Genomic DNA, 23743 nt, shown 5'->3' with positions numbered 1-23743 from the left:
ATGTGTGCATGTGGAGAGCAAAGGTCAGTAGAGCGTATAGGTCCTCAGAAGCTGTCAGCTGTCTCTGAGACAGGTTCTCATTGGCTAGCCTGAACTTTCCACATAGGCTAGGCAGGCCGGCCAGCGAGCTCTGGGGACCTCTGGGGACCTCTGGTCTGCACTTCCCACTGCTGAGGTTATAAGGGCAATACCAGGTCCACTTCTCTTTACCACGGGCTCTGGAGACCAAACGCGGGGCTTCACGCTTTTGAGGCAAGCACTTTAACAAGGGAGCCATCCCCCGACCCTGTCTTAACTCCTTCCTTCATAGCAGCAACGCCAGATCTGAAGGGCTCTAGTGTGTTTGAAATCCACGTACACAGAATCCCCACCACGGCAGTAAAAGGAGAGGAGCAGCAAGCAGCTCAGATCCACAGCTGTCTTGTCTGTTAAACAGGACAGGATCTAGACCTAATTTTAACACGCTTTCTGTAAAGTAAGACGCCGTTTGAATGGACAGCAGTTAGGAGGGAAGAGCTGATGGCTGGGCGTCGATGCAGAGGAAGTCTTTAGTGTCAGCACTCAAATGGCCGGCAGAGGCACAGGCAGGGAGACTGCCGAGTCTGAGGCCAGCCTGGGCTACAAATACAATGTGACCTTGTCTCAACAAGGATAAAAGGAAAGAAAAATTCAAGGACACTGCCTCCTAGACAGTGAGCTCTCAAGTCATCCTGTCTCAGCCCTTTAGTCCCCACGCCCACAGTCGGCCATCTTCTCTAGCCAAGCTCACGGACCAGGAAGTCCTTCCCATTTCCTGCCCAGAACCAATGCTCCTAAGCCAGGGCTGGGTTGGGTCACCCCTTTACCCTGAGCTGTCTCTACTGCACACACGAGTGTGCATGAGTGTGCAGGGGTGCACAGGTGCCAGGGACAGGCAATGGATGCTGGAGAACTGGGGCAAGCTCCTGGGTGATTTCAGCGAGATCTTGTTCCCTCTGCCTTAGAAACCTAACGAAGGGGGCTGGGGATTTAGCTCAGTGGTAGAGCGCTTACCTAGGAAGCACAAGGCCCTGGGTTCGGTCCCCAGCTCCGAAAAAAAGAACCAAAAAAAAAAAAAAGAAAAAAAGAAACCTAACGAAGGGCACCTGCTGAGTTCTCACCAGTCCCCAAACAGCACATTTCTAGATCCACCAAAAATGCGAGTCACTGAGCCAGTAAAGTTCATTTTTTGGAGAGTGGCCACTGGGAAAAACTTTTCTAGAATTAACGCCTTTAGTCCCAGCACCCAGGAGGCAGAGGCAGGTGGATCCCTGTAAGTTTAAGGCCAACCTGGTCTACAGAGTTCCAAGTTCCATACCAGCCAGGACTACACAGAAAAAAAACTTTAAAAAAACTATTACATAGAAATGGGGACCAAACCAAGAGCCTCAGTCTTGCCAAGCGAGTGCCTGACGGGCTCCAATCTCAGACCCCAGCCTGAGTTTGCTTCCTCAGCCGCCCCATGTTCTACCGGCCACTTCTCCTTTTCCTTCCCCTTCCTCTCCTCCTTTGTCAGTTCCTGGGTAAGGCCAACAACAGCCAACGGCAGTGACACTCTAGGGAACCAAGACTGAGTGAACCACATGCCACCCTACACAGGAATCGCAACGACATAATGGTGACATCCCTGATAATAAACAAGCACCATTGCTTGACGTGAGGGGCTCTGGCACACTCGGGAGGAGGCTCTAGAGCTTACACCCGACAGGAAGGAAGTCACTACCAAGGCAGGTAGGGGCCTGATCAGGATAAGATGCCTCAACTCTCAGCGGTCGGTAGATGGTATTTAGTTCTCCACTATCCTGGGGAGTGGAAAAATAAAATTTCCCTTTCCAAAAAAACCTTGAAAGCTGGATAGTAGTGGTGTATGGTTAATTCCAGCACTGGGGAGGCAGAGACAGGAGGATCTCTGTGAGTTCCAGAGCAGCCAGGGCACACAGAGAAACCCTGTCTCGGAAAAAAACAAAAACAAAAATAAAAACCAAAAAACAAAAGAATAAAGAGAGAAAGTTGAGTGAGTGAAAAGCTACTTGTGGGCTGGAGAGACGGCTTGGCAGCTAAGAGCACTGGCTGCCCTTGCAGAAGACCTGAGTTCGGTTCCCAGCATCCACATGGCTGCTAACAGCCACATGCAGTCTAGTTCCAGGGGATCCAAGACCTCTTCTGGCTGCCATGGACACCATCCATGCCAGCGGTGAACAGACACACGTGCAGGCACACATGCAGGCCACACAGCGGCCACACAGAGGATCTTCTTTATGCAATGGTAACAATCCAAAGACAGTCAGTGTCTGAATGTGTAAGGCGCAAAGCACAGCACAGCGGCTCACGCCTTTAGTTAGGGTCAGCCTGGGCTACACAGAGCAAAGTCCAAGCCAGCAAGGGCTGCATGTCATCCTTAAATAATCAAAACGAAACCAACACCCGAACCAGGTCTGAGGACATGGGAAGACGCTTGCCTAGTGTACAAGAAGCCCTCAGTTCCGTGCCAGTAACCCATAAATCCAACACCGTCAACCGGGCCTCTGATCCCAGCACTCAGGGACACAGGAAGGTGGATCTCTGAGTTTGAGGCCAGCCTGATCTACATCCATCTGCATAGTGGGACTTTGTCTCAAGACAACAAAAACAATAATAAAGCAATAATAAATAGCAAAAAAAAAAAAAAAATCCAAACCAAACCAAAACAAAATAAATACTAAAACCCAAAAAACTAAAACTGGCTCTAGTAAGCCAGTGGACAGTTGTATGTCCCTGGTCCTGATGTCCTTCTCACTGGACCCAGAAGAGAAACAAATCCAAACGGTCAAATCAATACCTACACCGCATAAATAAAACTTCACGAAGCAATTACTCAGGGCTGGGGTGCGGCTCACAGGAGAGGACTTGCCTAACATCTACCGGCAGGAGGTAGAACATTTGTCTAGGGCATGCAAGGCCCAATCTACCGCAGCACAAAAAGAAAAATTAAAGAAACAATACGGAAGGTTTGGTCTATTGCCTTCTATATAGATTTTAAAACTTCTTAAATTTTTACTAAAAGCAAGGGAAACATTAGGTTAAGTCGAATTCCTTAAATGAAATAACACTTAACAACAAAACAAGTGACAAAAGACCACCAGGGCTGGAGAGACGCTCAGCAACTCGGAGTGCTCGCTGCTCTTCCGGGCGGCCGGGCTCAGATTAGGTGGCTCACGACTACCTGTCAGTCTAGGACCCGACACCCTCTTCTGCCTTCCACAGACATCTGCACACGTATCGCACGCGCACGCGCGCACGCGCGCACACACACGCACACTCGCACACTCACATATATGGTTTCTTTCAAATCACTCTGTAATGCTTACTTCTGGGGAAGAGCCTACTTACCAAATTTCTTGCAGAAGAGCTGGTCAACCATCTTCCTCAGTTTGGTGATACGAGCATACCACTCTTCCTTCACTGTGAGGGCAGGCACACATTTTCTGGGTTTAGCAGCATTTCCTTAGTCAGATTGTTAAATGCTATGGTAATACCCTAGTTAATTTTTCTCCCTTTAACAGAAGTTACCTTTAACTCTTCAGGAGATATTTATTAATCTACATGGGGCAATTCCCACTTCATCCCGAGGAACACAAAACAAACTATACTTTACGTCCTGAATTAGATAGAACTGATGACCTTTATCCAATCCACAAATGCAGACTTTACAATACACTTTTAGTTAATTTCCTTCTGAGACAGTATTTCACTAGCCCTGGCTAGCCGGGAACTCACCAAACAGACCAGCCTGCTCTGCCTCTCATGTACTGGGATTACAAGCATGGCCAAGCATGCCAGGCAGTACACACGTGTGTGCAGGTTTGCCCAGGATTGCAGTTCATCTCTACCTATCCTCTCCTCCGCAAGTCCTTTCAACTGTCAGAGTTTACCACAGCAACAGACATGTCTCAGAGCGCAATCCACCCATCTCTGGACGGCTATTCCGGAGCTGCGTTCCTCTTCTACGGAACACTACGATTCTGGGATGCACGTTACTGAACGACCCACAGCTGCTGGTCAAAGGTCTATTCTTTTTTTTTCTTCAAAGATTTGTTTTTATTTATTTAATGTATGTTTTCATGCACACCATGGTTGTGAGCCAGCATGTGGTTTCTGGGACTTGAACTCTGGAAGAGCAGCCAGAGCTCTGAAGCACGGAGCCATCTCTCCAGCCCCAAAGGCCTTTCTTCATGAGGACATCAACTTAAAGGGGAGGATGCGGCCGCCCTGAGTGGTCACAATCTCCATGCACACGCCATGGCTAACCCACCTCCTGATGCGGGCTTGTCCAGCTGTAAATCTTCTCGTGTTGAGTTCAGAAGCTCATGTCTGAAAGGACAGAGTTAAGTGGTGAGTACCTGTCAGGCGGCATGCAGCAAGGAGACACACACACACACTGCAGTGCTCGACCGTCCAGACCGACGGCATACCAGCACACCTAAGCCAACCTCAGAACCCCGTCCAGAATAGAAGGTGCAGACTGTCTCAGAGGACGCCTCATGTGCTCACAGTGAAAGAGGTACCTTGCTACAGGGACTTTAAACTTTTTACAGTAACATAATCCTTTAATTATATGTTCTATTCAAAACTGATTTTGTTGCTTGTCTGTTTGTTTTTGAAACTCTACACATATCCAGCAATCGTATGTGCAGTGCCAGAGATGTTTTATCTTTCTGAACCATCAACCTATAAAATACGAGAAGCAGCCTGAGTGGCCCAGTCCACAGAGCTCTTGACTGGGTGGAGCTCAGGACGCTGCAATGCCTGGGGCGTGGGAGGCAAAGGCTTCATAACTTCTCAGTCTTCTAACAACGGATCAGTGTTTCGTTTCCTTCATACTCTTTTGAAACAGGACTTCCCTAGTAGCCCAGGCTGACCTGGAGCTCACTATGTAGACCAGGCTGGCCCCATACTCATCAAGATCCTCTAGCCTCGGTCTCTTGAATGGTGAGACTAAAGGTTACACTACAAACCACGACGACGTCCTGAAACACTCCCAGACGCCGGTCTTCTGGCTTTGTCTTTTTATTTTATTTTATTATTTTACTAATTTTTTAACTTATTTTTATTTCACATGCCTTGGTGATTTGTGTATGTGTTCTGTGTGAGGGTGTCGGGTACCCTTACAGACAGCTGTGAGCTACCATGTGGGTGCTGGGATTGAACCTGGGTCCTCTGGAAGGACAGCCAGTGCTCCCAAACTGCTGAGCCGTCTCTCCAGCTCCGCCCCTCATTTTAAATGTATGCCTGCTACTTCAGCTTCCTACACGACACGCCATCTATGCCTTCAAAGTGTACGCCTAAGAGGTTCCCCATCTTTGGATCTGCTGGGATCACTTTACAAAGGCCCCCTTAGATCTTAAGCAGTGCTGCAATCCTGGCCAAGAAATTAGGAAGTGGACGGAGCAGGATTACGTAAGCACAAACTGCCACACAGGACAGACAAGCTGAGTTTGATCCACGGAATCTTTGCAACTGGTAGAAAGAGAACGGACTCCTAAAACTCTAACTTCCGGGGATGGGGATTTAGCTCAGTGGTAGAGCGCTTGCCTAGCAAGCGCAAGGCCCTGGGTTCGGTCCCCAGCTCCAAAAAAAAAAAAAAAAAAAAGAAAAAAAATTAAAAAAAACAAAAAAACCTCTAACTTCCTCGTGTACATGCGTGCATCACACAAAGTTAGATATAAAGAAGTTAAAGAAACAAGCAAATATGGACTGTACGGGCGGCTGCCATCTTAAGATGGGCTCATCAGCATCGCACCTCTGACAACTGCACTGGCTTAGGAAACAGCGAAGGAAGCGCCCCTTGCTATGATTTTCCATTAGTGTGAAGGGGGCTAACACTGGCCTCCTGCTCCTACTCAGTCTTCCTTCCAAGCTTATGTTCACAGGCTTTCAATTTGCCAGATTTAAAACAGTGCTTCCCAACTTCCCTAATGCTACAACCCTTTAATACAGTTCCCCGTGTTGTGGCGACCCCCTACCATAACATTATTATTAATTTTGTTTGTTTGTTTATTTGATTTTTTTCAAGATAGGGTTTCTGTGTGTTAACAGTCCTAGCAATGATAGAGACCAGGCTGGCCTTGAACTCACAGAGATTTACCTGCCTCTGCCTCCCAAGTGTCGCCCACTGGTAATCCAAGTCTCAGATGGCGGAGACAACTGCTAGAGCGACACGGGCTAGACGGCCTGGCTCAATCAGGAACTCTGGGTTTGACTGAGAGAGACCCAGCTCTCAAAAGTGCAGTGAGCCACCATGATATTAACCTCAAGGCCTACAGACATACGAGCACACACAGGCATCTATGTGTCCCAAACACACACATACCAATCATACAAACACAGGGAAAGTTGGAAGATGAACAGATATACAATCATTCAAGTTTTTACATACAGCCTGTGATTAATTTCTGTCAGCATTAAATAAGCAAACGAACAAACAAACTGTAGCAAGCGACACAGACGAGAGGCGCACGAGTGCAGTCGCCCCACTTACTTCTTGATCACAAAGCGGATCCTCTCCTTTGCCAGCAATATCCTCTCCAGGCGAGGAATGCCGTACGTTGATGGCCTTCTAAAGGGGATCCCTTCAGGAAGGCCCTCTACATACAGATCTTCGACGTGCGACTGGAAAAGAGGGTATGGGATCGTCACCGGGCCTTTGGCTTTTATAGCTTGAGCTTTAGGATGAAAAGAGAGAGGGGCCATCATTACAAGACAAGGTCTGTGCAGCTCCACACAGGACGACAGGCGGCACGCAGCGCTCGCCGCTTTGCTATGTGGGTTACAAACACGGGACCATCGAAATTCTGGAACACAAGCATTCATTCTCTACGACTGAACTTCTAAAAGGATTCCTCTCCAGTAAGAGCATGGAAAACATTCTACATTCTTGATCTGCACCATTTATAGTGACCGCGGTTTCTTTACCCCAGGGTAACCGAATGCAGCAGTTATGGACCGTGTGGTCAAGTTTGTCAGCAAATAGAGTCCCTGTCCCACCAGCGTCACTGTCGGCTGCTGTTCTGTGGACAAGCGTGTCTGATAAACATGAACACTTCAGCCGCATCACACGCGTCAGCCATGGAGAAGACAGAGCACGAACTTTGCTCATCCCCAACGAGATACCAGGTCTACATAGCAGTTAGGATTCCTCCTGTGAGGCCAACGACCCCTGAAGTCGCTTTCAATGTATAAAACATGGTGATTGTTGTGATAATTTCAAAGCAGTTGACACACAATTACTGTCTTATATACAAAAGAATCTTGGCTGGTGGCCATGGTGGTGATTCTACCTCTCAGGAGGCAGAGGCAGGGGGATTGCTCTAAGTTCCATGCTTGCCTGGTCTACATGGTGAGACCTGCCTCACGCAAACAAAACAACCCAATAAATAACAGCCCCACCTTGCACTGCTGCGGACGGAGCACCAGGCCAGGGAGCTCCTGCCCTATTAGACGACTCTAGCTCAGAACGGGGCTGAGGGAAACGTGAACACACAGAGAGCAAGCAATGCACACCGTACCAGCCGGCCTCCTGCAGGGACTGTGCTCTTCCCAGACCCTCAGGACACCGTCTGTCCCCGTGCCCACAGGAGCGCCTGCAGGAGGCGGGAAGCGAAGACATGGCGCCCTGGCCTAGCTGTGACCTGCCTGCTGTGTGTCACCACTTCTACCCGGACTGTCTGCATTTCCTGCCTTGAAATGGGTGAACTATAGCACAAGCTACGGCCTGAACAAGAGGTGGCAGGAATGCAAAGGGAACCTGAGGCAAGGAAAGGAAAATATGCAACTCCAGACTTTCTCTCAAGATCTCCACCACATTTAAGGACTATGTTGGGGGCCGAAGAGATGGCTCAGTGGTTAAGCACTTGCTGCTCCCACAGGTGCAGTTCCCAAACGTACTGCAGTTCCCAGCTATCTCTGCACAGTGCACCCGGAACACCCATACAGCTAATGTAAACGTGTTTCTAAACAGCTTCCGAGAAAGTGTCAACCAGAGAGTATGCACCTGAGTCAGGCACGATGGCGCACACCTTTAACCCCACCCCTGGAGGCAGCGGGCGGAGGAGCATCTCTGTGAGCTAGATGCCAGGCTGGTCTTCACAGCGGGTCTGGCCATCAGAGCCACACAGTGACTTTGCTTCCACTTAATGGTAATCTGGAACTATTTCTCACGTGCCATACACGTATAAGGGACAGCTGTGAGGAAGGCTTAACTCCTCGGCAGCCCTGCCTGCCTGGCCTGAAATGAATGGCTGGTGCAGACATACCGTATTTTCTTTCAAACAATTCTTCCACTTGTTTCCGTAGGTCAGTGATGCGCGCGTTCCATTTCTCTGAAAACGAGAAGGGTCTATTTTCAGTATCACGGGCAGCTTGGCACTGGGTGTTCTCCACAGCAGACAACCAGTCCACCAGCCCACCTTAGTTGGGCTTTTTTCCTGCCTCCCCAAGGGTCTTTCCTTTTTCTGTGGTTCTTGGGAACGGCTGGAGACTGGAGGACATTTGAAACTTGTTTTTAGAACAGTCCACAGCCTGCCTCTTTGGAGCTTTCAAACGGGGGAAGATAGGCGATCAGAAAAGGCTGATCCAGTTAGGCACTGGCAAACAGCAGCAAGGTAGAGGCCCGCACAGGCCTGTGGCACTGCTGAGGCCTGAAGCTGTGGGAAAGCCAGGCTTTACTGGGAGGTGGCTGCACTTCCACAGGCTGCTGAAAAAAACCCTAACTCACGTACACACAAACTCCAGCTGGCAGGGCACTGGTCTACACCTATGCCAACGGAAACAACACCAAGGCATTTAAACGATGGACCACAAATCTAACCCACCCGGATACATACTCAGTCCCTTAGAACACACGGGCAACAGACAAAACCAAGGGGACTACCTTGGAAAATGAAGGGTAATGGGGAGCCAAATGCAGTCTACTCCCTCCCCTCGGCTAACAGGCTGCACACAGACCCACTGCCTCTGACGTCACTGCCCACCCAGAGCCCTCCCTGCTGCAGACTTACCAAAGTTGAACTCCCTCACTTTGCGCTTGCCGGCGTTGGTGGGCTCTGGGACCGGTGGGGGTGGGGGCGGCTCACTGCTCTTTGGCCTCTTGGTAGGTGGAGAATAATCATCATCTTGAGAAAGAAAATCTTTGTTACTATGGGAACCAGCTGCTGGGTGACAGCAGTTTTGAGGGCAAGTCTGGGGACTCACAAGGACTTTCTAGCCACCCCGCTGCCCCACTGCCTGCTGCCCCACTGCCCGCTGCACCAGCTGGGAACCAGATAGACGCTCATCCCGCTGATCAGTTTCTCCCCTCTTAGAATTTTCATGGCTAGAGTTATGCTCAACTCCATTCTCAAGTGTTTTGAGAAAAAAGGTTTTAAGGGAGGCAGCCATTCCACCATAACAGTATAAGTGTATTACAGAAAAAGAATGAAGATGAATCAACGGATAAACTTACAAACGGCTCAGATGGCCTCAGACAAGGGGGTTGGGGAGGAGCAGGGCAGAGGGCAGGGATAGGCTGTGTCAAACACTGCAGTTGGTTTCCCTTGGTTTAGGGAGTTTTTTCTTTTAACATTTGTTCTCTGCGGGCCTGACTCCATGGCAATGGGCCCTCGCACTAAAGCACCAGCTTTTCACTGCTGCTCTGACTTGAGACAAGGTGGCTTTGGACTTAGGATCCTCCTGCCTCAGCTTCCTAAGTGCCAGGATGGCGGCATGCACCACTGAGCTGGCTCTGTAAATCTTTTCAATAGCACAACACTTCCAGAATGAAGGAAACAGAGACGTTGACTCCTTCAGCACAGGACCATGTACAAACACCCTGCAGGATGGGGGCGCAGTACACACAAGCCAACATGTGTGAAGTCCATGCTTACTTCTGTGGCACAGAGAGGACCCCCCAAGTAAACTCTCAGTGCACCCAACACTGGGGTGGGGGATGCCTGGCCCAAGTAAGAACAGCCACCAGCATCCCGAGGAGGTCAGGACCCACACCTAAGCTGTCGGCTCTAACATCCGAAAATGGAGCTCACAGAATCTTAAGCTGTCAGTGGTGGTGTACACCTTAATCCTAGCACTTGAAAAGCACAGACAGGTGAATGTCTGTCAGTTCTGGGCCAGTCAGGGCTACACAGTGAGACCTTGTCTTAGAAAGGAAAAAAAAAAAAAAAAAAGGTGTGAGCAGGAAGATGGAAAACCCAAGGTCTTCCTTGCTACAGACCAAGTTCAAGGCCAGCTTGGGCCTTGTGACCTGATATTAGGAAAATCGACAGTACAGAATAGAAATAATTATTATTTAGGGACAACAGCTATTAGAAAAGACCACTGCAATACAACAAAATACCACGCTAATTGTTTTAAGGTGTAGTTGTTACTCTGAAGCAGACTTTAAAGTGGGACAAGCTGAAGCAGGTGTGGTGGCCCGCACCTGTGATCTCAGCACCTGAGAGACAGGTGTCAAGGTCGAGGCCAGTCTGGGCTTCCGCAGAGAGGAAAACCAGGTGTCAGGGCACCCACCTGTGATCCCAGCACAGAGACCGAGCGAAAGTTCAAGGCAGGCAATAGAGTTCAAGGCCAGCCTGGGCCACATTAGACACGGTCTCAATTTTTAAAAAAGAAAAAGGAAGCAGAGGGAGGCCAGTCAGTGGCTCAGACTGTGGCCCAAGTTGACTCTGGGTTTAACTCTTTCTACTAGGCCCCTGGAGAAATGGTCTGTTTCAAATCCAGGCTGAGGGAAAACAGCCAGGCAGATTTTCTTCCATGTCTAGAGGTTACTCCTTGGGCTAGGTATAGTAGTTCGCACCTTTAATCCCAGCCCAGAGACAGGAGGATCTGTGAGTTCAAAGCCAGCTTGGTCAACATAATGAGTTCCAGGACAGAGTTATGTAGAGAGAGACTCTGTCTAAAAGAACAAAACACAAAAAAAGCAACTCCCCACCTGTGTTAAAACCCATTTCAGAATACGAGTGGGCAGCAGTGGTGCATGTCCTAATCCCAGCCCTCGGGAGGTAGAGGCAGGAGGATCTCTGAGTTCCAGAACAGCCAGGGCTATAGAGAAACCCTGTGGGGGGTGGGGCAGGGTGCAGGTGCGGGCACACGACATTCTGATAGTTTATGAAGATAATCCATGGGACGCGAACATACACTTAATGCACATTTATTAAAGACCATCGTCTGGTTGTGCTCTCCGAGAGACATGGAGGTACAGTAACAAGCACAAGCATGGGGTGGAGGCGTGGCTCAGCGGTAAAGCAACTGCTCACAGAGCCTCGAGTCGGGCTGCTGGGTGAGGCCTCCTCTCTTCCCTTCGGAGCCAATCCTAACCTGTCACTGCACTGGTCCTCTCTGGTTATGTGTGAACTGTTTAAAGCACCGTAGGTGCTGGCTTAGACAAGAACCAGCAAACTCACCAGGCTTCCACCCTCTCTGCCCTGGGCAGGGCCTCCTTCCCATACCACCCACTCTCCGTCTGCTTCACAGGGTGGCCGTGCAGCCTCAAGGTGCTGGGCATGAAATACTGCCGCGCCCCAGGCGAACAGTGTATGGTGCAGGAGCATTACCAGGCACACACGGCTCTGACGCTGGTGGAGCTGACTAAATGAGCACCTGTCCATGGCCTGAGGCAGCCACTGCCCTCAGTATCACTTCAAAAACGGAAAAAAGAAAGCCATCCCTGGAACATGGCTTCCTACCTAAGCCGACCCTAAGCTTCCTAAAGACACCACAGAGCTGAAGAACACTGTCCAAACTCACAGTTTCATTTGTATGCAATCAACTGTTGTTTAGCGGGGCTAACAGTGAGGACTGATGTGATCCCATTTGAGTGTGCGGCACACACGGTTCTGCAGTGATGTGTGTTGGTGTTCAGTGACCAAGCGGCCAGACAGACCACAAGCATGCAGAAATATTTGTGTGGCTAAGACAAAAAAATATAAAATAAAATAACAGAAAAAAATTCCAAGAGAGTTCATTCATGAAAACAAAACATGAATCAGAAAACAAATTTACTTTAAAGCAACTTTGAGAAAAGTAAAAAACGTCAAAGCTGGAGGCTGGGCATGTGTGAGTGCATGCAAATGCCTCAATGTGGGGAATGGTTTGGGGCCAGGGCTGTTAAGGCAAGTGATATAAGGAGACAGCTTTTCAAAAGCGACCCTTTATTACCTAAGGAGACCTCTCACAAAAACAAGATAAAACACACCAAAGTCAATCCATCAACTGATCCAGCACGGGAGTGATCGAGCATGTGTGTGTACATGCATGCATACATGCAAGTGTGCGTGAGTGCACCCGGCTGCCCCCTACATGAGCTGTCTAGCCTCTGGTCATTACATAGCAGGGCCGAGGCTCAGAGTATGTGGGACAAATGTCCTGCATCTTCACTGGATATACCAAAGGAAGCGGCGGCCCACCCTAGCCCAAAACATAAGCTCAATGTTTACGAAACTGAGGGCTGAACGGTCTGATCGCTCCACGGCTGCCCAGAACTGGGTTGCTCACATAGCTGTGAGCTGCTAAAACCTGCCTCTAGCCACAGGACTGCGGCACACAAGAGCCCAGAGACCACACTGTAAAATCCGAACAGGGTTGTTTTTTCCATGTCTCCTTTTTTATAAACTACATTGGAAATGGAGAGAGATGCAACAGGGAAAACTGCTGTCCCCAGGCAGCAGGGACCTCATTTTCTCAGCCCTTTCTTCCAAGTAGAAGCGGACCCTAATCGAGGAGCTGCTCTACACACGCTTTCCCCTCAGTTAAAAGGATGCATTTCTTTATGTGCATTGGTTTCCTTTATGCGAGCGTTGGTTTCACACTTGTATGTGCAGCACATGCACGCCTAGAGTCCCTCAAGTCCAGAGGAAGACATCGGACCCCTGAACAGAAGTTATGGAAGGGTGCTAGCCACCACAGGGCCATCGAGTGCTCCTGACTGCTAAGTCAGCCCTGTGGCCCCATGCTTTTCCTCCTGAAATGGCTTCGCCCATGACAGTCGGGGACCTTTTCCCACCCCTTCAGTTTGTTCATGTGACTTTTGTGCTGTAAGATGGGATCTACTTTGCAAACAATCTTAACACAGCCACTCTACCAACTTGGGGCCAGATGGAGGGGCACACACCTTTAATCCCAGCAACTAGGAGGCAGAGGCCAGTGAGTGGATCTGGTCATCCAGAGCTACAGAAAGAGAACTTGTCTCACCCCCCCCCCCAAAAAAAACAAAAAAACAAAAAAAAACAAAAAGCACCATTTGGAGGCAATGCACACCTTTAAGTCCAGCACTCAGAAGGCAGAGGCAAGCGTCAGGCCTGGTCTACAGAGCGAGTTCCAGGACAACCACAACTACACAGAGAAACCATGTCTCAAAATACTAGAAAAAAACCCTCGAAATCTCAATCTTCTCCAGTTTTATTTCTGTAATTCAAAACAGCACCTATTTTTCTCATTTCTATCTAAAGAACAAGGCTGATTTACATGCTTTGGTTTTCTAGAAGTTAACTAGGGCTTTTAAATTTAAAAGTGTATGACTCATTCATGCATTTACTGTATGTGTTGGGGAGGGGTAGAAGTGTCTCATTGACAGGCTGTGGAGAGCAGGACCTGGGTGTCTTCTGTTATGGGGGTCCTGGGGCCTGAACTCAGGTCTTCAGGCTTGGTGACAAGTGCCTTGACCAGCTGAGCCACCTCGCCAGCCCTTAAAAGGTTTTTAATTAAAGGTGATAAAATTTCAATTCTTCAACTGACTATAAAGAATTCAAAATAGCTTTCAGGTTAATAACATCACGGTAATGAGAAAGACAACTTGTGTGTTAATTTGCTGAGCGCACATGGAGCACAAAGAGACCTCTATCATCAAAATCATCAACAGCTCACATCGTCAACACAATGGAGACACGGCAGACAGGCACAGCGACGGAGCGGGAGACAGAGCACACCCAAGCCTCCAAACCAAGGAAAGTTATGCTGTGGCCAGGGAAAAGGAACCAGCAGCTGTGTGGGGCTGGCGGCCAGGGCATGAGCTTTGTGATGAGAGTCTGGTATCACAGTGCAGCTGTGCTGTGCAGCACCGCAGACGTCTGCACAGCACATGTGTGTATAAATCTCCTATCAGCAGTGGACTGCCACCACCGCCAAACTCAGGGCAGCCTGGGTGAGGAGTGCTGGGAGACAGCGGGTTAAAGGGAAGAGGGGTCTGGATGACAGTGTGCACCTTTAACCCAGCCCTCCACGACAGAGGCAGGCAGGCCTTAAGAGTTCAGGTCAGCCTGGCCTACAAAACCATTCCAGGACAGCCAGGGCCTCGTAGTAAGACCCTACCCTAGGAAAAAGTTAAAATACCAAAGGCACACGCCACCTTTAACCTCAGCACTCGGGAGGCAGAGGCCAAGAGGGTCTCTGTGAGTTCAAGGCCAGTCTGGTCCACATAATAAGTTCCAGGCCAGGCAGGGCTACACAGTGAGACCCTGTCTCAAAAACAAAACAAAACTACAACAACAAAAATATTCAACTGGGGTAAAGAACTTAGCTAATGGGGATTATTTTAAAATTTAAAATATTTGTAACCACTGCTTCCAAACATTTTCAAAAGACAAATAGTATATTATTCATGAAGGAGGAGTATGGGGGTGGGGGGTTGCTTTCAAAGTTACTGACCAAGTATGATGGCATATGCCTACAGTCTCAGTTATACTTGGGAAACTGAGGTAGGAGGACGGCAGGAGTCTAAGAGATTGAGGCTGCCCTGGGCAGCCTTGTCCTCCCCACACCAGACTGAGATTCGGGGGGCTCCAGCTTTTCTTAAATTTCTCATATCATAACCCAAAATATCCTGAAATCTGCATGTGTGTGGATCTAAATTTGGATGCCTTTCCCTTCAATTACTACAGCGCAGTCGTCACCCAGAGCAACTGGGGAGCCCTGCTGGGGCGTGGGCTGCTCTGTCCCCAGCTTCCTCCAGAATGGATGAGATGCACACTCAGTGTGACTGTGACGTATATGCTCATGACCAGAAGGGAACTCTTGGAGTCAAGGCTTAAGGAACTAACCTTCAATGGTCACCTCAACTTCAGGGTCCTCACTGGTTTCTGAAGGGACATGTTGAGTAGAATCTTGAAAAAAATAAAATTCTAAAATGACATTCATCATTCAGCATATCCGTGTGCGTCGACACTTACTGTCTGGGACTCCAAAAGAAGCCTACGATAAAATGCAACTAGCATTTGAATTCATTTCACGTTCTTTAAGAATATTTGACCCTTGATTATAACTGGGGATAAAAGAAGAAAACAAAGCGCTGGAAAATGTTACGATAATCACCAAGTTACCTGCTTCGGCGGACTCTCGAGCGCATGATCCTGGAGGAATGTGGCTACAGCAAACTCACAGTTGTTTCCTGGCTCTACCCGGAGGATGCCAGTCAGAGCAAATAAAAACCTGCTTTGCTTTCTAGTCTGCAACTACAGCTCTTGCCTTCCAGGTACCCTAGCAGTGGTTTACACAGTTAAGTGACACCACTATCAACTTTTGCAGAGGAGACCTTCACGACAAGGGAAAGCCAGTGACAGGAGTGCATGGCTGCAGTTTGCAGGGTCCTCGACTGAGGTCTGTGTTATTACACAAAAACGGACATCCACGAAAAGAAAGGTTAGTGCTGGGCACGGGCATTCCGTTAGTTCATTAGCTCTTTGCTCTGCAAAGGTTGAGAGGTTAAGTGATTGGCCGGACGGGCAGCCGCTGCTGTCAGTCAGGGATAGAGCGCAGAGAGAAACCAAGCGCGCTCAGCTGTTAACACTGGAACACAGCAGCAAGAATTCGTCAGAAACAAGTCTCCCGAAACCTGGTACGTATTGACAGACTCATGAAAAACCATGAAGCAGTCTGGGTGCTGATGAACCATGCAGGTCCTGTTGACAGCAGTACTCTCTCTCCCTAAGACCTACCACAGAGGATCATTAGATCGCCTCCCCGTGCCCGCCAGCAAGCTCACCACAAAATCAATCACGTTTCAAGAGCATGTCAAGTATTTCTTTTTGTTTCCTTGATCTGAGACAGGATCTCACTATGTAGCCTGGGCTGGCCTGGCACTTACCATGTAGCCCAGGCTGGCCTCAAACTCATGGGTGATCCTCCTGCCTCAGCCTCCCAACTGCTAGGATAACAGGTGTGCGCTACCACACCTGGCCAGACCATCAATATCTCTGAGAGAAACGGATTCCTACTAGAAAGCCTACCTACTTCTGCAACTGAGTGTGCAAAGTCAGCCCATGACTTTGTTAGGATCACCCCTGCTCCACCAGAAGAAGGTAAAAGGTCAAATTCACCATTTCTTAAATAAAATGAAACAACAGATAAAAGAAATGCAAAGTTGCAAGATAAATCCCCACCCCCACCATGTTCTATCAACAGCAGCTAATACGAGGGACACAGATTCTGAAGCAAGAGCTGGCTACCTCAGCAGCCATGTCCCTGGAGGGCTCCAGGCCCTCTGGAACTACTTCAAACACTGAGCAGGGAGGGCGTCAGGCCCCATAACGCTCCCTGGCTGTATCAGCTGAGGGCCGGGTGATGAGGAGAGCTCAGAGGCCAGCAGAGCAGCAGCCATCCCTGAGGTGGCTCCTGAGGTAGCTGTGGGTGTGACAGCGCTAAGACGACGGAAACCTTCTCATAAGGTGTATCTGGGAATGGCAGACAGGACACTTCAAAGTCCAACAGAAGACAATGGGGATCGTTTTCAATCTAGAGCTACTTGTCCTCAGTGTATGCTTCCAGCACGGGAACAGCAGCAGGCCAACCCACGAGCATCACTGACGCGGCCAGGCCTGTCAGCACAGTGAGAGGCACCGGACGCCTCCTCTCTAGAAAACGAAAGTGTGGGCCATGAAGGCCCGCAACACCACCATCTCATCTCCGGAGAGTAGGTGTGGGGGTTACCATCTGAAGAGCAACAGATGCAGAAAAATCTAGGCCCTTCTTTCCTAACCTTCTGCTGGCACTTCCACTTCCGCTCCCTCGTTGCCTTCTGAGGAGTGATGGCTTCCTAAAAAGAAAATGAAGAGTATATACTAAACCAGTAAAAAAAAAAAAAAAATCTAACAGTAAAAGAAGAAAAACTAGGTGACCATATAACTTTATATAGCAAGCATCTAAAAAGACTTAAAAAACTCGGTAATAAAATCAAACAATGTTTTCTAACTCAGAAAAACAACTCCTCTATTTGGAAGCTGAAAACTTCTCAAAGTACAGACACCCAGAACCACACTGCAGGGCTGGGATTCGGCGTGGTCGCTGTCCCCACGTGCCACCTTGCTGAGGGATGCTGGGATCTGAGGAGCAGGACACTGCAGGAACCATGCTCATCGGCCACTGACTCACAGTCCAAGACCAAATCAGAAGAAACCCTTTCTCTGCCTGAGGCTAAGCTAACTGGAGGCTTACTGTTTGTGGAGTGTCCCTCCTTGCCTCTGTAGAAGCTACAGACACTCTCACATCATTCCATCGGAGTTGTACTTTAAACACTTTAACTAAATCTTTGGAAACTATTTTTACTTCAAACACATTTTAGTTTAGGAAAGAGCCTGCCTGAACATGGGACACACATCCAGCCTCCTGTCAGGTCAGACAGCGGGGAGAGCAGGTCATCCTACTACAGCCAGGGGCCCAGGCGCCATACGAAGCTACCAGCCAAGAGGGCCACTTAGAGTCCGGGGCACAGCCACCCCCAAGTGCGCCAATCTCTTAAGTGTTGAGGCTGGGACAAGGGAAAGAGGGAAAGGCCGTCATCACCTGCCTGCCAGGACAGAGGAGCCATGGGCTGGGCAGCAGGTCTCCTGACAACTGTGCTCAGCTCATTCCTGGGGCTCTCACGGCCAAGCTTCAGTCAGAGTTGCTGTGCTGTGGTGCTCTGGTCCGCCATGCTGACGGCCTTGCTCTACAGTGGGAGCTCACGAGCTCACTCACAGCTAAGAGTAGAACTGCGGTCACAAGGCAGCCTATGAGCAACGGGCAAAGTGCGCCTCCGCTACACTCTTCTACCTTTTGTACCTAATGTTAGCATTTATGCAGCTGTAAATTCTTTGTGCAATGTCAAAAAAACAGATGTGAAGCCAAAACCCGTGAGAAGGGGGAGCGGGCCAGCTGCCCAACAGGCGTGGCCGGGACACTGAGCGCAGACAGGGGAGCTGCCCACGGGCACGATGAGTGCCCTCTGCTCTAGGACAATCTATAGACATAACAGGCACAACTATTTACATCATACGGCAAATCCAAAGAAAAGAAACCTCATGAGATCAAAGCCAGAGGGGACAAAGGGAAAGCCACCACTAACAGGTATGATCAGGTCTGGGAGCATAGCGACAGTCACCCAAAGGGTCAAAGCACGGGGGTTTAAGGAGAACGTTTGCAGTCCTTTCCCAAGCTAAGCATCGACGCGGACTTATCACTATCCACACTGCTAACCCGACAGTCACAACCTGACTATGCTGATAAAGGTATAAAGTGTACTTTACCTTCAATGGGAAAGTGTGTCATGTACCCATTTCGAGATTCATTACTAGATTCACAAAAGGGAAAATTGGTTTTTGAAAAATTTTGCTTGTGAAGTTCATTTATGTTTAAAAAAAAAAAGGCCAATACATTTTTTTCCTTTTCCATTTGGAAAAGAAATATAGTTATAATTATTAAAACAGTCTGTCCAATATAAAGAAACAGTAAATACGAACAGGATGTGGGAGAGCACAAGTGGAAAGGCGATACCTTGCAAAGCCTTCGAAAGGGGGAGCTTTTCATCAACATCATCAGTTTCAGAAGGGCCTGCTTTGGAACACAAAGATAAGCTTCAAAAGGGATTTCAGAGCACATGTCGGTCACATTAGTGCATGTCTGGGTGGGCTGTATGGAATGGTGGCCTTTTTAGAAATAAAAACAGGCAAACAGATGATGTTAGTGAATGGTCTTGGCAATGGGGAAAGGAGTGCTGGGTGGAGGGCTATGCACGCGGGTACGGGCGATGACCAACTGGATGGTATGGAGACCATGGCCTGTCTGCAGTGGAGGCTCTGAGGGGTCCAAAGGGAGCCCAACGCTGGCTGCTGCAGAAAGTCACAAAGCTTCAGCCTCCCCAGGCTTTCTGGAGGACTTACACTAGCGGTAGGTGCCATCAACCCCGCAGAGCACAACCGAGGCGCTCCTGGGCCACCATATTTCTCAGTACTTGGCCCAGTGTTTCCATCAGTAAAAGTATTATGAAAACAGAAGGGCATTACTTGGGAGAGACAAAGAGGGTTCAGGTACACAAGAGCAAAGAGACAAAGCAGAGCCACAGGGTCATGGTCCCAGTGAGATGTGAGCATGGATGAAGATGGCAGAATGAAAGTCAGTTCACTAGGGAGCATGCAGCATGGGAACCAGGCACCCCAAAGTCACAGCTTTAGGCAACACATTTCACAGTACAAGTCAGTGCTCGTGTGAGACAGTTAGATGGAGTTAGACAGAGTGCCGGCTGGCCCACAACTTCTTGTCTTGCTGCCTCTGCCTTTGGAGTGCTGAATGTAAATGTGCTCACCGCAGCCAGTCAGTCTGCCTGGAACCACCCACTGGGCTAAATAAGTTTTTTGGTAATTAATCAATTTAAAGAAACAAAGCACCAGTTCAATGGCTGCTTTTTTTTTTTTTCTTTTTTTTCCGGAGCTGGGGACCGAACCCAGGGCCTTGCACTTGCTAGGCAAGCGCTCTACCACTGAGCTAAATCCCCAACCCCCTCAATGGCTGCTTCTTAACATAAAACAATTCACAGTAAGACATAGCCTGTAGCATCAGCCCTCAGGAGAATAAAGAGGAGCCTTAGTTTCCGGAAGCTGGGCTCACAGCAAAATCACACAGCCATAATAAAACAAAGCATGAACCCAGACCACAATCCTCCAACACAGCACAAAGAACACCTAAGGCAGCAGCTCTCACTCTTCCCAATGCTGCAGCCTTTAACACAGCTCCTCAGGCTGTGGGGACCCCAACCATAACATTATTTTCGCTGCTAGTTCATTAACTGTAACTTTGCTACTGTTACAAATTGTCATAAATATCTGTGTTCTCTGATGCTCTTAGATAACCCCTGTGCACACAGGGAATTTCAGTGACACACGGCACGGGCACGGGGCATGTCAGGAAGGACAGGCAATGCAGACTATGGGGTGGCTCAGGCAGGGGCAGAGCACCTCCTTGCCCAGCAGCTCAAGGCCCTGAGTTCAGTCTCCAGAACAAAAGGGGAGTGAAGAAGAGAGAAAGACAGAGGGAGAAGGGCAGAAAGAAAGAAGAAAAAGGGAAATGCCCACAAGGGACTGCTCTACTCACCTGGGGAGTAAATAAACAGCTGACCTTGCAACAAAGGCAAACTAAACCCTCAGGAGGCGGAGGCAGGAGGATAAAAGCTAAAAGTCATCTCCTGAGCTACATAAGGAGCCTGAGGCCCGAGATCCAGGATACCCCGACCCAAGCCAAGCAAACCAGCGAGCTGTCCAACAACTACACACCAATGAGAAGCAAGGCCAGGAGTGGTGGTACACACCTTGAACCAAGCACTCAGAAGGCAGAGGCAGGGGGATCTCTGTGAGTTTGAGGCCAGCCTGGTCTACATAAAGAGTACCAGGACAGGGAGGGCTATATAATAGAGACTGGTTTCAAAAAACACCGAATAAATAAAATGTCACCTTCCTAGTAGGGGACTGGGAGAAGGGGAAGGGAAGGACATATTCACAGTAGGTGATGAAGAAGATGCCAATGTAGAAAATCCTAGAGCTGGGGATGTTTTATGTAAAAGATCGGTCTACCTGTTAACCTTATGTTCACAGGAGCAAGGCATTATCAAACAAGTCTAGGTGTTCTGCAACATTTTAACTCTAAAAACATAAAAATAACCCTTCTCTGAGCTTTAAGTGACAGTAGCAGGAAGAACAAGCCGTTCAAAATTAACTGCAAACGACAGTGGGCCAGAGAGAGAGGTCAGGGAGTAAAGGCACGGCCGCCCAGCCTCATGAGCCGAGCTCGACGGCCCACCTCCACACACACACTAGGTTGTGTATGAGCCCTACCCCAGCGTGTTTTTTTAATGAGTGTCACCGACACTCAGCCGGAAGTTTACACAGATATCTGCTCACTGAAGAACCATAAAAAAAAAAAATCATTCCAGATATTTGTAAAGCACTCCCTATCCAGTAAGCCTTCTTACTTTTAGGAAAATCAAGTCTACCAGGCAAGTGCAAGCCAGAACTTGGTGAGAAGTTCAAGAAGCAGAGACAATCAAGTAGCCACTAAAGCGTCTGTGTGTCTAAGGCTAGCTCTCCCTGTTTATGTGTAGCTCTGACTGGCCTGGCCTCCCAAGTGCTGAGAAGACTACCCAGCATGTGTGGCCATGCCACAATGAGACTGCTACGATGACCCAGATGACCGTACAGGTGAAGATGGGCTACATCTCTAGATTGAAGATGGGCTGCATCTCTAGATTCCCGACTGAATGGGAACCGGGACCCGGCACCATGGCAGTCTAGACTTGTTCAGAGAGCCTTAAATGCCACCAGCAAGTGTCAGGAAGAGAGACTGCATTAAACAGTTGTTACCTTGAATGTTATACTGATAGTAATCGGGGTCTTCTGACTCCTCCTTCACTGTCACAGCGGCCATTTCCAGAGAAATGCCTACAAAACAAGTGACAGTGTCCGGTGTGTGTCACAGCTCCAGGGCGCTGTGCACTGAAATCCTCACACATTTTAAAGACTCTGAAAGGGCAAATGTTCATTAGGTGGGTGCTGAGGGAGGTCATCTGCAACCCAAACAAAGGCACGGTTTCAGTGACTGACAGACTGACAGGCAGGCAGACAGACAAACAGACCCAACAGACCCGCACTGACGTCACAGTAAAACTCAATCAGCTCTATGGGAAAAGGTGGCAGGGAGCAGAGAAGCGAGGCTACCTCACCTTGCTCTGTCAGAACAGACAAAGGTCACTTTAAAACAGGGTGCCCATGGGACAGAGGGCCTCGCTGCTCTTGATGGAGTAAACTCCACTCACAGACAAAGACTCCATCACTCAGCGTCATGGAGGCGAAGGAAGGCCTTGAACATGCCCACACAAGCTGAACAATTTACTCTTACCTCACCACAGGCTGAGCAACAGCCTCACCCCCTCACAGGTCAAACGTAAGAGCCGACACTACAAACCCTCCAGAAAGAAACCTAACTGTAAACCTTATTGACTTTAGGTTGGACAAATATTTTCTAGGTTAAAAAACAAAAAAAAAAGAAAACCTTGTCCCTGGTTCAGAGAGACACACCTGTTAATTATAGCACCCAGAAAGGGGGCTGAGGAGGATTAACCGCCTGAGTGATACAGCCACTGTCTCAAAATAAGAATAAACCACAAAGGGGGAGGGAGGACGGGCAGGAGGTTGTGGGAGGGGACAAGAAAAACTGTAATGACATCTGTGCATGAAAAGGCCACGGGGATAGGACTGCAGACAGGGATGGGGGTTAAGAGCATGTACTGCTCGTGAGGAGGTCCTGGGTTCAGTACTGAGCACCCATCTTTGGCAGCTCACAAATGCCTGTAACTACAGCTGCAGGGGATTGTGATGCCCTCTTCTGGTCTCTACAAGCACTGCACTGAACTAGCTCACCCACAAGGACACGCTGACACACAGTTACAGCTTCTTTAAATCACCACTTACTTACTTATTTATTTATTTATTTTTGCTTTGAGACAGAGTTTCACTGGGTAGCACTGGCTGTCCTAGAACTTGCTCTATAGACCAAGCTGGCCTGGAACTCAGAGATCTGTCTGCTTCTGTCTCTCAAGTACTTGGGACCAAAAGCCTGGGCCACCATTCCAGCTTTAAAACTTCCTTTATTGCGGGGGGTGGAGAGATGGCTCAGTGGTTTAAGAGCATTGTTCTTCCAGAGGTGGCACACAACATCTGTAATAGAGTTCCGAGGCTCCCTTCTGTTGTCTGAAGACTGCTACAGTGTAATCACATGAATAAAATAAATCACATCTGTAATGGGGTCTGATGCCCTCTTCTGGTGTCTGAGGATAGCTATGATGTACTCATATAAATAAAATAATTAAAAAAAAAATCCTTTATTGTATATGCATACAATATGTATGTATGTATGTATGTATGTATATATAAAATGCCACAGCGAAACCCAGCACCTTGAATTCTGAAAGTAAAGTTAAAGCCTATAAGACCTCAACCCTATATAAAGAACTAGAGAGAGAGAGAGAGAGAGAGAGAGAGAGAGAGAGAGAGAGAGAACACAATGAAAAAGAGGCCATGAAATTTCAAGAGAGCATGGCAGGATACATGGCAAGGTTTAGAGGGAGGACAGGGAAGGAATAAATGATATAATTACATTATAACCTCAAAAGTAAAATAAAATTTTTAAATGAATTAAGGCAGACAAGGTGGCATTACACCTTTAATCCCAACACTTAGAGAAGAAAAGGCAGGCAGTTCTCTGAATTCAAGGTCAGCCTGGTCTACATAATGTGTTCCAGGACAACAAGGACTACACAGAGAGACCCTGTCACGAGAGAGAGAGAGAGAGAGAGAGAGAGAGAGAGAGAGAGAGAGAGAGAGAGAGGGAGGGACAGAGACAGAGAGACAGAGAGAGAGGCAAAGAGAGAGGGAGGGAGGGGAGGAGGGAAAGAGAATATAGTGAT

At 48.6% G+C, this 23743-nt stretch overlaps 1 protein-coding gene across 26 annotated transcripts in view; it reads right to left on the bottom strand.

Annotated features, from left to right (window-relative positions):
• Positions 1-23743, bottom strand: part of Gtf2i (general transcription factor II I) — a 75334-nt gene that overhangs the window by 17873 nt on the left and 33718 nt on the right. For 4 of the 26 annotated variants that reach the window (XM_008769141.3, XM_006249170.5, XM_063271413.1 and 1 more), the window contains exons 9-17: positions 21642-21719; positions 18787-18846; positions 17015-17071; positions 15081-15143; positions 9054-9167; positions 8310-8375; positions 6536-6719; positions 4310-4368; positions 3388-3459 (exon numbers count right to left, since the gene is read on the bottom strand). In XM_008769141.3, the coding sequence (XP_008767363.1) occupies positions 3388-3459; positions 4310-4368; positions 6536-6719; positions 8310-8375; positions 9054-9167; positions 15081-15143; positions 17015-17071; positions 18787-18846; positions 21642-21719 (753 nt within the window). Of the gene's footprint in view, positions 1-3387; positions 3460-4309; positions 4369-6535; positions 6720-8309; positions 8376-9053; positions 9168-15080; positions 15144-17014; positions 17072-18539; positions 18577-18786; positions 18847-21641; positions 21720-23743 lie in introns of those variants that run through there. The other 22 variants (XM_063271417.1, NM_001401210.1, XM_063271416.1 and 19 more) reach the window with 13 other exon arrangements.

Source organism: Rattus norvegicus, chromosome 12, assembly GCF_036323735.1.
Source record: "Rattus norvegicus strain BN/NHsdMcwi chromosome 12, GRCr8, whole genome shotgun sequence".
Lineage (NCBI taxonomy): Eukaryota > Metazoa > Chordata > Mammalia > Rodentia > Muridae > Rattus > Rattus norvegicus.
The sequence above is the reverse complement of the archived record's forward strand: the minus strand, read 5'-3'. Positions and strand labels throughout refer to the sequence as shown.